This window comes from Pipra filicauda, unplaced genomic scaffold (assembly GCF_003945595.2).
Source record: "Pipra filicauda isolate LSUMZ 115617 unplaced genomic scaffold, ASM394559v2 scaffold11_size5308982_pilon, whole genome shotgun sequence".
Classification (NCBI taxonomy): domain Eukaryota; kingdom Metazoa; phylum Chordata; class Aves; order Passeriformes; family Pipridae; genus Pipra; species Pipra filicauda.
Window position 1 is genome coordinate 2,179,428 of NW_024103652.1, and position 14,378 is coordinate 2,193,805.

The 14,378-nt window shown below is 35.2% G+C and overlaps 1 protein-coding gene across 5 annotated transcripts in view; it reads left to right on the forward strand.

The window, feature by feature from the left end:
- The window catches only part of NUBPL (nucleotide binding protein like), a 93,658-nt gene that overhangs the window by 62,933 nt on the left and 16,347 nt on the right, over positions 1 to 14,378 (forward strand). For all 5 annotated transcript variants that reach the window (XR_005565494.1, XM_039386471.1, XM_027720163.2 and 2 more), the window contains 3 exons: positions 2,570 to 2,655; positions 8,180 to 8,300; positions 11,410 to 11,492. Coding sequence is in view for 4 of the 5 variants with exons in the window: in XM_039386471.1 (XP_039242405.1) it covers positions 2,570 to 2,655; positions 8,180 to 8,300; positions 11,410 to 11,492 (290 nt within the window). In the remaining variant the exon portion in view is untranslated. The remainder of the gene's footprint in view (positions 1 to 2,569; positions 2,656 to 8,179; positions 8,301 to 11,409; positions 11,493 to 14,378) is intronic.

Below are 14,378 nucleotides of genomic sequence, written 5' to 3' on the forward strand. Positions count from 1 at the left end.
TCCTCTTAACCGTGTAGAGTCAAGATAGCAAGGAAAGTGTGGGCTGTGTTCTTTCTTGCTTATGATTTTAATCACTTTCTGAATTAAACATATGCAAACTTATTCAGGGAGGGGAGCACCATGAAAAGTCTCATTTGCCATATTCAGTTGCTAGTAAAGGAAATAATGCTGCAAATAATTTGAATTCTTGAACTTCAGGTTGTGTTTGCCAGACTAGCAGTTGTACCATAGAAAGAGAAAAATACTCACTTTATAGGGCATTGGTATAAGTCAGTACAAGCTGACTGTGAATAAATTTTATCTGTAATCCAGCTCAGAGTGAAAAGGAAAATAGGAGAGAAACATCTATTACACCCTCAACAGCAGCTTCTTGAGCATACTGGCTTTCATCTGTGGAAGAAGCCATGCAAATTGTCCATGAGCACAATTTTAACTCATATATTTCAGAAACCAGAGGGTTTTTGTACAGAGAGTTGGTATTTGTGGCAGCCGAAACTCTGCAATGTGCATTGGGTCTTTTTGGCATTTTTGCTTTTTCCCTTTGGATGAGAATTTGTTAGTCAAAAATAACTCTCAGTTAAGCTGCCTGTGGTTCTAGTGGGTGGTTTTTTGTTCATAGTCTCCATCCTTCATACCACGCCAATTATTAGATTCTTAAAAACAATTACTAATGAACCAGACTGCACATAAGCTTCTACACAAAGATCCAGGGGATGCTGAGCCAGCATCTTGAAAGAAGAATGTGAATAAAGGTGTGAAGCAACTAACGTGAGTGTATACACATAAGGCACAAATTTCCAATTTTGTTGGAAAAAAAGCATTTATAAGCTTTTCGTCCAAGTATTGAAAGATCCTTGTTCTACAAATATACAGAAAACTCAAGGAGTCTAAATTATTTAGCTGTGACCTGTGCTTTTAGGGAAAGGTATATTCATTTTGTGAAATTAACCCTACATTTCAGTGTTGGCTGAAAAGTGTAACCCTGTGCTTAGTGAAATGAGGAACTAAGGTGGCTTCCACGTTATTCTTTGTGATGCTGTTGGAAAGAGGTTGTCTTGGCAAAACCAGCAAATTATTCGAATGCCAGAGTTTTAGCGAACAATAGGGAGATTGCATTTCCTTGGTACATTACATATGCCGTTCAGTTTTTGGACTTGTTTATAATACTATGTAAGGCAGAGATTGGCAGCTTTTCAGGAGTGAGGTGCCAGATAGTATTTTTCTTTCACAAATTAGAGGTTAAGAGCGCTGGTTGAAAACATTCAAATGCACTGTCAGGCGGTGTTTGGAAACGGCTGGCTGTCAGGCAGGCAAGGTGCCACCCGGCAGGAGGTGGATGGCATGAGGGGCAGGGCTCCCTGTCCCAGTGCTGCCAGAGCCAGGAGTACTCTCGGAATGCCAAAGCTTCTGGTGCTCTGGCCAGTGATGCCAAGGTTGTATGCCTCTGGATATCTACCCACCTCTTTCTTTGCTGTGTACACGAAGGATTGGAAACTGCAGGCCCAGTAGTAAAGTCTCTCTCAAGCATCATAAATTGTCTGTTGTAGTGGCTGTTAGTGTGAAGTTTGACATAAATTTCCTGTGCATGGTTGGCTTAATGTCACTCTACATTTTTCTGTAACAGATACTTTTGACACTAGATGACCACAGTGAAACCAAAGCTAATCAACTGACCAGTAATGTCCTCTGGCACATTGCATTTTTTTAAAATAGGGATGAGCATGAATGGTTTTGAGGAAATAATATTTGAACCCCCTGAGCATATGGAAAAAGATGCTCTTTGTGAAGTGATGTGGAATATTCTAATGTCTCTATTGATTTTGCAGGCTGTAGAAGTAATTTGCAGAAGTAATACAATAATACACTAATACAGTATATGTTAGTAACCTGTAGGCTTACTTTACTTTAGAATCTAACCTCTGACAAAGAGCTCTAGCTGTTGGAAGTACTAATTATCAGATAACCTGTAGCCATGTCTGAACAGTCTGAACACTACACTTGATTCAAACCTAGTGCAAGTTTGCATGAGTTGGCCTCTTTTTGTTACCATTCCTACAAAGTCACTGGTGTTGTGTCTAGTGTGACATGTTTCAAGACTGTCAGTGCTTGTATCAGAAGGCATCCAGGTCTGGTCTGATGACAGGCAGCTGCCTCTTGATTTTAGGACAAGGCTTATTGTTAAATTAAAAGCTTTCAAATGTAGTTATGGCACGAGACAGTTACTGTGTAGATATTCCCAGAGTACCACCTCTGCAACCTGTCAGCATATGGACCACATTGTCTTCTATCCGTCGTCATATGACAGTAGATAATTTTTCTCATTTAGAAAATATAAATGGTTTCTACATAGAAAAAGTTATGATGAAAATATTTAAATTATTTTTATTACTTCATATCTTATCTCTTATTTTGATTATTGCATTATAAAAAACATGGCATCACTTTCTTCCTTAAAAGCATATAAATGTGTGACTACTTTGAAGTAGTAGTATGTACTAAATAATCAAAATATTTAGCAATATAATTAATAATACACATTTTAATGGGATTTCATATTTTCTTTACCTAGGAGCTGTGATCATCTCCACGCCACAAGATGTGGCTTTATTGGATGCACGCAAAGGAGCTGAAATGTTTAGAAAAGTCCACGTACCTGTAAGCCTCTATGTTAAAAATATCAGTAGATTTTTCTTCCCCAAAATATAAAAAAAATTTCATATAAGGCAATAGATGAACATTCAGGAATCATTTGAATTTTGTAGATTCTTGTTAAAAGAATTGGAATACAGCTTATATCTTGGAACTTGCTTTAACAGAAAGGAAAGATTTTTTTCTTAGGCTGATTTCTTTTAAATCAGTTTGTTTAATCATGTGGAATGGATCAGGTTGCTAAATGGAGTATCTTATGAAGTAATGTGTGCTTTTCAATTAAACCTGTCTTACTATCTCCACATTATATGTCCTCTTCATCACTGTCTGAAATTTCTTGAAATGTAGAAAAATCATATATTGGTATATTCTAAGAAGATTTAAGTTTTTGGGGAGATAAAGCATGTTTAGAACTGTCACTTTGGCATTTGAAGGGCTCTGTGACTATCATGACAAGTAGAACGCTATATAATCACTATTTTTCATGAGCTTTGTAGCTTATATCTTGGCTTGCTTATTTGGGAAATACAAAATTTAAGAATATCCACAATTAGGAGAAAATATTAAACAGGCTGACATCTTTGACTAGATATCTTCTATGTGTGCTACAAGTATCTAAGTCACTGAATGTTATACTCCAGAATATGTTTATGTAGAGATTAATTTTTCCTTTGAAATGGGCATTCATGAAAAAATAAAAACTGAAATGCTTCCTTATCATAAACTGTAAAGAAAAAAAGATGATTTCTTGCTTACCTGTGTGAAGATTACTTTTACTCTTTATTAAGAAAGGAAATTTCTTTCATAGCTAGTGCTTTGTTAATTTAAAAAATGCAGCAGAAAGTTGAAGTGACTGCTTTCCCTTTTTTTTTAATTTACAGAATAGCTTAACAAAAGAAATACTTTGATAAATTCACTATTATTAACTATTCCTTAAGCATATTTGCATCAAAATAAAAATATAGTAGCATTTATAACTTGCTGCTGGAAGGAAAAAAAGAAGAATAACATATGGAATGTTTTGTTTTGATTCTATGTTTGGGTTTGCTAAAATTATGTAACATAATTTTCTTCAATTTACATTGTGTTCAAGTTAGCACTTTGCTGAATTTTGCTTTTGTTTTAATGAGAAATTACCAAGATTGCTTTCTAAGACTGTTTTGTTCAATGTTTTTGAAGAGAATGGCCTCTAAGAAAGTCATGCATTCTAGGATAGGCTTAGCTGACATTAATTTGACTAGTAGATAAGATATTAAGTATCGTCTATTTTGGTTCATTGGAATTTTCGGATCTTGTTAAATCAAATGAAAGTACCAGTAAAGCTGTTATGCCAGATGTTGAGTTTGAGTGGGCTTGAACCAGTCATGAGGTCTTGGTTTTTCATGATGCTGCTTCATTTTATTCTGCCTTTGAATGTACGTGAGTACAGGTGCATCATTTACTTCTGTTTTAAAGCAACTCCTACCTATGTATTCCATTTCTAAGTGTCAGCTAAATCTGAGGATCTAAAGAAAATGTAGTTACATAATTTTTGATGGAAAACGTCAAACCTGAGGTTTACGTCAAAGAGGTGGAATCTGTGGGACTGTGCTAAAATTATGTATCCTGATTATATAATTGACTGATCTTTAAAATTCTGATCTCTAAAATCTTTAATCTTTAAAAAAGTGCTTGCAAAGATTTTATTTTTCAAAGAAGCAGAGAGTACATAGGTTGCAGAATTATACTTTTTTATATTTAATGAACTGCAGTCTCTCCCGTGTACACATAGGTCTGCATATACCACCTGCCTCTCATACCTACTGTCATGAGTTATCAAAGACTCAGATGACACATGTAGTGTTACCACAGTAAAGTCACAGTCGTTAATGTTGTTTGTTTGTCCTTTACAGTATCAAAATTAAAGTAGAATAACTGAAGGAACTGATGAAAAGCTGGCAATGAGAGCGTTAAAACCAGGATTACAGCACAAAATTTTCAGTCCTAGGACATGGTCGTTAAAAGAGGAATGTCATCTCTTGTGCAGTGCAGCACACCTACACTTCCAGTACAGAAGGAGTTTTGCTAAGTGGTGCTGACTCCTATCAGAACAAGTTTTTAAGATTCTTGCTCATTATGTGAGTTTGGTCAACGTTTTCTTGCATTCCAGAGGGTGACTCAGAGTGAGTAACTTTGAGTATTTAGGAAAAAAATTGCCTATTTTCACCTGCTGAAGTTGAGTTCAGTTCAGTATGGTTTATCTCATCAATCATATCCCTGAAAGAAAAAGACAGGGTTTTAGCTAAATCTGCAACTTTTTTGGAAGGTTACGTTGTGGATCTTTTAGGTTTCAAAAAACTGCTTAGATAAACTCAGCTATGTATTTCCTTTTAAGTTATACTAAAATTGCTTGTTTGGCTATGTTCTTTCTGGTATATCTGTAGTATCCAGAGTAGCCAGCCAAGATTATTGCTTCATACTGGGAGCAGATGTTAGAGCCAAAAATTGCTCATTATAAGATGAAAGGTAGGAAGACAGAAATATTGTACATGTTTACTTGAAGCACTACAGTGTGAAGTGACTGACTCGTGGTTACGTAGGAAGTTGATGGCAGACTGAGGAACCGTAACCCATCAGATTGAAGTCAGACCTCAGCACCATCCATCCTTGAGTACAGTGAATGACTTGAGTTTATTGTCTCCTGGTGTAAATACTGAGAGCTTTCATTTTCTTACTGTGTTTTCTCTAACTTAGAAGGTAGTATATTTGGATTTAGGCATGGTTTATTGTGTAACCAAAAGGTTAGTTAAGCACAAGAAATATGTAAACATTCAGAAACTGTGTGCAGATAACTCATAATGAAAGGTTTCTTCATTTCATGTTATTTCTTGATAGATGTCTCTTCACCATTTAAAATAACAACTTGACTAAATGAAATTCAGTTCCATGCATTATAACCATACTCTCCTCTGCTGCAATAGATTAACTCCTGCATTATGATTCATATAGTAAATACTAGTTTTCATGTCATTACTGAGCCAAGTTTGCCAAGAAATGTACAGGAAAAGGAGCTCACTAAGGACTGGAATAGTATTCTCACATGCTTACGGGATAGTTTGTGTAACAGCTGCTTTGAATCTATTAGAAGTCTATTATTTGAGCAGGGAAATGAGAGTTATTACTGACTTCATTAGCAAGACGCATTACTTTGTAGGTTTAAAAACTCTGAAGATCGTAGTGAACTCTTTTTCTTCTCTAAATATGTGTGCAAAAATATGCATGGTAAAAATACTTCAGCAGGAAAGTTGTGTGTTTGCACAAATTCTGTATTAAAGTTAGTATTTTTAAGTTGCATCTTAATATTAAAAAAAAATCTTCATACTCCAGAAGAATAATTTATGTATTAATAAATATGCAATACTCATTGGTTGACAAACAGGACCAACACTAAAAGATTATTGTGTAATGCTAGAACATTATTTGCTTTTAGTAAGGTTTGTTGAAATGGAAAGAAAAAGGACAGTAAATAAGGCCTCTAAAACTGATAAAGCATTGGAGATACAGCTGTATCTCAGCATTTGCATTAACTGTGGCAGAAGGACTTCTTAGTTATTAGGTTATCAAAGAATTAACAACATGGTTGTAAGAGTCCTTAACTATTCACAAAACAATAGTAGACTACAAAACTTTTTCTTTGATTGTAAATTTGCTGAATTATAAATGTCGTGTGACTACTTTGAAGAGAACAGAAAGTTCAAACTCAAAGATACCTGAAAATGAATTAATTAAAGTGTACATTTCAAATTATCTTTTTTTTTTCTCCTGTGCTGTCAAAAATGGCTTCCCTGTATCCTGGTGAAAATAATATTTTTCTTTTGCCAAATCATACTCCTTCCTGTGTCCTTCATTTACCATCACAGTGAAAATTCCATGACTCGACTTTAAGGAGAGCAGGATGAATGCCTGCTCAATGGTCATCCATAGAAGGCTGTGGCTGTAGAGATCCCTTGGACACGTAGTATGTCGTGTCTCTCCTGGTTTAAGAACTGGATGAGAAAATTACCTACAACAATGTGCCAGTAAATAGAAACTTGTTCCTCTTGCTCCTCTCACAGTCTCTGGGAGAGAGTAGAAGGTGGGGAAAGTCAGTTTGTGGTATTAAATTGAAAATGGGTAATTTTTTTTTAAATATTTTTATTATTTCTTAAAATGTTGCTTGCTTAAAACCCTCTGAGAGTTTTCTTTACATAAGTAAAGAAAATACACCTCATGGTGGTATAGAAAAAAACATCTTTTGATAATTTTAGCTTTTGATAAATTTAGCTTATAGATAAGGAAATTTTTATTAGGATATTGTAAATAACATGCTTTTTTATTTTTAAGTTTGGTGCCAGGAGTTGTACATTCACTTTTAATTAAATAACTATATTTGTTGGTTGCATTGAACACTGGTGCATCCTTTTAGATATGCTTCATTAGTGTAGTGATTATGTTTCTTCTCTAATAACTAGACCAGCTTGTTCAAGCACAAAACTAGAAGGCTCAGGGAAATGTAGAAGTACAAAGTGCTACAAAGTAAATAACAATATAAAATATATATTCATGTTTTTAAAACTTGGCCACAGTTTGTGTGACATATCTAGATAGCATATAAATCTGAAAATGAAGTATTGTAACATGTAACCTTTAAGCAGGTCTTGTGTTAATTAACAGATGGGTAGGAACTTTCACCCTGTAGCATTTGAATGCTGTTTTATCACTTCTGGAAATTCTCCTCTGCCTTAGTGAAGAGTTTTGTTTACTAGGTGGACAAAATGACATCAGTGCTATCATTAGCATTATTGTATATTGTGAAAGAATATTTTTTTGTGAGAATGATTTCTCACAAAATCATGAGAATTTTCATTTGGCATATTTTGTAAGGATGATGTTAAACACCTGGCTTCAACAGAAAGGTATCCAGGACGTGTGTATTAGATTGTTATGCTGTGGTTTTTGCCACTTAGTTTCACATAACTATTTCTTATGTTTGATCTTTAAAATGTGTTTCTGCTCTTAGAAGAATAGCAAATCTGGTTTTTTTGGAAAACATTTCCCTACAGGACAATTTATAAAAATACCTTAAAAGCATATCTGATTGTGTAATTCCTCGTAATGGTGTGGTTTTATTTTGTGTTTCCTAAAACTGCACAGTACAAAACTGTAAAACACAGCATGGAAATTCTTCCAGTATTCAGAGTTTGAAAATTAAATACTGGCAGGGAGGGTTCTTGGCAAGATAGGCTTGTGCAAGAGGTACTTTTCATTACAAATAAATCTGTTAGTCTTTGAGAGGTATAAATGTGATAAAATTGAAATAATGCACAAATGATGGTGCAACTGAGATGACTAATAAGAGCTGAAAATGATGTTAATGAGTCTGATTCCTATTTTAAATGAGTACTCTGTGTGAATTTATAGTTGATAATCTATTCTTTATTGTCAGAGATGAATAATGGAAATACCAGTGCTTGAATGCCAGGTTTGAACATCCTTTCCTTTACTTTAACAGGTTTTAGGACTGGTTCAGAATATGAGTGTTTTCCAGTGTCCTAAATGTAAGCATGAGACACATATCTTTGGAGCTGACGGTGTAAGAGATCTAGCAAAAACCCTTGGGTTGGATATTTTGGGTAAGAATATAGAAATGTTTTTATTTTTCAAGAAAAATTGAATGGTGTGTGTGAAGCATGAACTGAAATATAGAACTGCATAATCCTAGATTACTCTATATTCAGACAGTGTTCAGATATAATAGAACTAATAAGTAGTATGCTATATTCCTTGTCGTTCTTGTAATGGCAATGCTGACTGATTATGAAAATTCTTGAATTGTATCTTAAATCTCTTTGTATTTACCAGCAATCCAGAACGTGAATTGTTTTGATATCAGTGTGCTGTATTACCTGAAATTGATTATACAGCAATTTTTACTAATAACCAAGAATTCTCTTTGGTTTTAGGACAGACCTAAACTCTGTCCAGTAATGTCAATAAATGTTTTCTCATTTATTTAATTTAAATTAAATGAGTTGTTACATATTGACTTGGTGGAGACCTTATAGCATCCTAAAGGGGCTTATAAGAAAGCTAGAGACTTTTTGCAAGGGCAGGCAATGATAGGGCAAGGGGGAATTACTTTAAACTGAAGGAGGGTGGATTTAGGTTAGATATTAGGAAGAAATTCTTTACTGTGAGGGTGGCGAGGCACTGGCACAGGTTGCCCAGAGCAGTTGTGGATGCTCCATCCCTGGAAGTGTTCAAGGCCAGGTTGGATGGGACTCTGAGCAACCTGGTCTAGTGGAAGGTGTCCCTGTCCATGGCAGGGGGTTTGGAACTAGGAGATCTTTAAGGTCCCTTCCAATTTCAACCATTCCATGATTCTGTGATTAGCCACAATTAAATGCATACTTGTAAGCTAAAATATGCATGAATCTTGAAAATATACATCGCTATTTTAAAAAGGCATGGTTCAACCTGTGCTGTAAGTAAAGAATATAACGCAACATAATTAAGTTGGTAAATGGGATAATTGCATGCACTAATGATGTGTTTCCATGTATTACTGTAATTATCTCAATGATTTTCCATAGCTAATTCATTAAAAGGAACCAGGAAGCTCACTTAGAGAGATCAACATAGAAACATCAAGGTCTGACATAGACATAAGATAGCAAGGCAACACATAATTAAAGACATGCTTTTGGGCTATCTTTTAGTTTTCTGAATATATAATGAGTTGTGATCGAGGCCCAAGGGGGCTTCTACAGTCCTGGTTATGTGGATGGATGCAAATGCTCTGCAAGCAGTTGAATCAAACATGCATTTAGATACACAGGCACAAATGATGTATCGTGCCATTGGTCCCATAGGTGATTTGTGTTATTTCCTACGAGGGAAGAACCGATCGTGATTGTGTTTAATTAGGAGTGATGTGAGAGATGTACAGATTTAGCAGGGGATAGATGAGATATATGAAGAAAATGAGAGTGAAGTTTAACTTCAAACTGTCAGTGAAGGACCACACTAAGATTAAGAATAGTGCCTCAAGGGTTAAATTTAGAATCACAGTGCTTGATCTGATTAGTGCACTCCTCCTTCCAGGGATGACCATTATATAATAATACCATATGGTATTGTAAGAATTACTGCTTACAGATTTTACATTAATCTATCCCAAATGGAAGTTTTATTTCAATGTTATTTGAATTCTGCCCCAAAGCCTTGAGAACTTATTTTTACATATATATATATATATGTAAAATATATATATAATATATATAAATATATATATAAATATATATAAATATATATATTTAAAATTAGTATTTCTAAATTTATTTTGGTTATATTTTGCAACATGGCTATTCTGTTTGTTTGAATAAGAATCTAGTGCTCTTTTGAAACCTGACAAGCTAGCATCTGACAAATTCCGCAAGGTAACAATGTGCGGGACTGAAAAGTATTTTCCTTCTACTTGCTCAGAGTCGGCTGCTATTAATTTTACTGAATACTTCATTTATTTTTGTTTGTGACAGAAGACAATTAGCAGTTGCCAGAACACTTTCAGGTGTAGTTTATTATTTCATATACTTCTGATTGTCTTGTCTTTTTATTGTTTCCTAAAGGAAAATGTGATAAGGTTTGTGAGAAAGAGTTTTGTGCTGCTGATTTTTCTCTCTCTTTCTCTGAAATTTTTTTTTCTGAAGTTTGGTGGCCATAACTGTGTTTTGTTTGTATTCCTGCTTCCTTTGCGTTCTGTTTTTTATTCTCTTAAGCTTTGTCAATTTTCATATAGTTTTTTTAATGTTTCTTTTTCTGCATACACTGAACCTCAATAATTTACACTGGCTTGGTTTGAGTTAAATAAATGTTGCTAAAGTGTACAAATTAAACTGATACAGTTTCTGACATCAGTCAGGGTTGAACTCAGGCTGTTCTGTCTGCGTCCATCCGTGATGTAAAATGTAGCTGTGTCTTCCATTGAAAGAAATTTGGTCTTCAATTCACTTTATAATTTTTTATGTAGCAGTGAACTAAACATAGGAACCTCCAAGTTTTTTGTAGTGCTGAAATCTGTGTTTTGGAAAGTATGTTTCAGAATGGAAAAGAGCTGCTAATTGACTCTCCTTTAGAATGTTCCTTTCCTCTCTGACAGTTCTCTGCTCATTATAAAAGCAGAATATAAAGAAGATTTCTGTTGGAAAGAAGAATGAGCTGAATAGCTGTCCATCTTTGAATTGAATCCAAGGCCTAATAAGGGCAATAACAACTGCTATTATTTGGAAATTTAGTATTCAAAGAAGTCTTTGAACAGTGATTAAAATCTTAAAACAGCACAGAAAAGAATATACGATGAGGAGATAGGCTGAAAAGTTGCATGATGAGCATTTTCCCAAAACTCAGGCAATTCATTTAATGTATGCAAAATAATTTGTATCTCAGCCTGTGTTTTTCTGTTTGTTTGAGGCAAAAAGCCCTGCCTTCTCTAATAAATGACAGTGCATGGTCCTTCCTATTCAGAGCATGAAAAGTCCAAAATAGTTTGGCATTATTTATGATGGATGTAAGGAAACCGTACTGCAGCCAGTATTCATTTTAAATGCTAATTCTTGGAGATTAAGTAATTCAAAGAATATACTGAACTGAAATTTGATATCAAGTTACTTCAGGGCTATTCTAAAGAAACATTTAAGAAGTATTAGGTCTTCACATATGTGTATCTTGCTATTTTTGATGCAGGAGACATTCCACTGCACGTTAATATACGGGAGTCGTGTGATTCAGGACAGCCTGTTGTGATCGCTCAGCCTCAAAGTGATGCTGTAAGTTTGGTGCATTGCACTTAAAGCAACAAAAAGCCCCCCTCCGAAAATGAGTGGAGAGGGCTTCTTGGTATTGCTGTTCGAAAAATGTGTGTCTGAATGGAACTTAAGGAAATAAGATAAAAGAAGGTAGTATCATGAAGTAACTCAAGCCCTTGATTTTGGAATGCTGGTCATCCGTTCTGCTTCTGTGGGTTTGGTTTTGTTTAATTAGGCTGAATCATTCGGTATAATGAAGATTTGATCCAGGTCCTGGCATGCCAAGAGGAGGAAGGTCAGTGTCAAGCCTCATGAGACCTTGCAGCTAATGTAGGTCCTCTAAAACTGTCAGTTGAGCCTTTGGTAGCTGAGCCTGGAAACTGTCAAAGGGTCCTATCCAAAGATGTTTGGAACAAAACCTGCGCATTGTCAGTACCTGAGTTGTTTTCAGCAGGAAGTGGAGCAATTTACACACAGGAGGAAATGGGTTTTTCTGTGCATTTACCGTAATATTTTCTTGCCTGTGGAAAGTAGGAATTGGTGAGGTGGTGAGAGTCAATTACACAAGTCTGTAAAGAAAAGTAGTTGTACGTACAGAACTTCATTAATACTGTTAGAGTAAGATTTTCCTGTCTGGTGTTTTCTTTCTCCTCTGCTGGAGTTTGTATGCCAGGCTCTGTAGGGCAGGGTGCTGTGCATAGTATATGGCATGATGCAGCCTGACTTTTGACTGCTGCTTTGATGTTATAGTGAAAAAAAGTGATTAATGCTGATAATAGGTGGTAGAATTAATTTGAGATAAGGTAGACTGTACCTATGGTACCTATTTATTTTTTAATATCATGATTGTTAGGCACATGCTGAAATACTTTTTTCCTTCCCAGTGTTTTAGAAGATTAAGAAAAAAGGGAGGACAGGATTAACATTGTCAATCCAGTGTTTAATAACACTGATTGGGATTCTGGAGGAACAGTGACAGTCTTAAAATTGTAATATGTCATTTTGTTTTGAGAGAGAAGCAGCAGCACTATTGCATGTTGATTTCTAATTGAACGCAATATTTTTGCTAGACTTGGGCAAGTCCCATGCTGTGGAATAATGCAGTGATCTTGAGTTCAGGTCCTTGTGAAAAGGAATTCTTATAATCCATGTGGTAGTTTCTCTCTGGGAAGTTTGATCAGCAGTGTGAAGGTTTGAATGGATGCATGGCTTTGGTCAAAGTTGAAATAAAACAGCTGAGCAAACTAAGATGGAAGGCTCACAGCTCTCAGTATCAGAAATCTGTAATAACCAAGGGTCTGTAGCTTGCTGGACTATTGATCTAAAAATTCAGACATGGAGAATAGCATTCTGAAAATAAAAAAAACACAAGAAAGTCTGTGTTGCCATCTGTTTGTCCTTGAACTATATTCTTGATAACAAAAGGATGGGTTATATTCACCATTTGTGGCAATTAAGTTAAATATGAAGAGGAATAAAGATTTACAAATATGTGTGACTCTGGGGAAAACTCTTTAATATCCTTCTCTGCCATTGTGTCTGTGAGATAATCATTCTTCTCAGAGAATGAGGTTTTCTTAAATGTCACTAATCTCTACAGAATAAAAAAGAATTTCCCTTTATCCCTGGTTTGCCTCTCATTTTAAAGACAGAAAAAATATTGTTGTTCTCTTATATTTTAAAAGAAAAAAAGAAAAATCAAATTCTTAGTACATAACTGATGGTGGAAGAGGTCATATAAGGTCAGATTCTAATCTTTAATACATGACACTCATCACCATGTTTCTCAAGTAAACTAAAATTGTGGCTATTCATGCATGAACAATCACAAGTTTTCAGATAGAGAACAATATCTGCTGAAATTATCCCTGCTCTTGTCTCTTAAATGTGCAGGGGATTTTTATGCAAAATTCTGAACTGATTTTGTTAGAACACACAAATCAAATACAGAATCATAGACCTGAAATAATACCCAGCAGATTCAAACAGTAGGGAATAAGGATGGTGATTTACTTTTTAGAAACCCAGCATAGTCACACCTTCTAAGCTCTGTCAAGCCTAGAATAAAGGATGTTTCTAAAATATGCCAGTTAATACTTTTTTTGCTTACACGTCTGCTGTGGGGTTCAACTTGCCTTGCATATATATGAAAGTATAGCTCTGACTCTACACTAGAATTTCAAAATGTGTAAGCAAAGTTGTGTAAACTCATTATTTTAAAGCTTAAATGTAGTTAGTGGAAAAGAGGTTTTACAAATGACCAGGAAATTGCTAACATCTAAAAAAGAAAATTACTTGTAGAACTGTGCATGTTTGAACTTAGAAAGTTGTTCCTCAGGGAAGGCACGGAATACACAAGAATAATCTACTTATGGAAAAGGCTGACAATATAGCTAAAGGATATGAAGGTTTAATGGCTGGAGTTCTCTTCTGGTGAAGCTTGAGGCAGTCCTCAGGGAGAAATAAACAGTGCTGGTAAAATGATTTTGCTCTTGGTATAACATTGCCTATGCTAGTGTTTCTGTCAGCTTAGTTGTTTAAATTGTGGCTTTTTCTTAGCACTCTTCACTGACAAAACTTTATGTGCTATAGAAAATTGAATATGGCTGTACTCGCATGTCAGCCTAAAGCAGCAGTTGAGAGTGACCAGAGGTCCTTTACAAAAAGCTAATAATTTCTTAGTTTAATCAACAGTGAGGACTTAACAGATCCTTCTGGAGATTAGTTGAGCATTTCTCTCCTCTATCAGGCTGTGAAGGTGGATTGGCTGACTAGGGCTTCATTTTTTTGCTCACTCAGACATACAAAAGAGTCTCTAAACAGCAAAAGCTAGTAAAGGAAAATCGTGAATGGTACTAAAATGGTAGAATGGGGGGAAAAAGTAGGGTAAAAGGTAGTCAGGAAAAA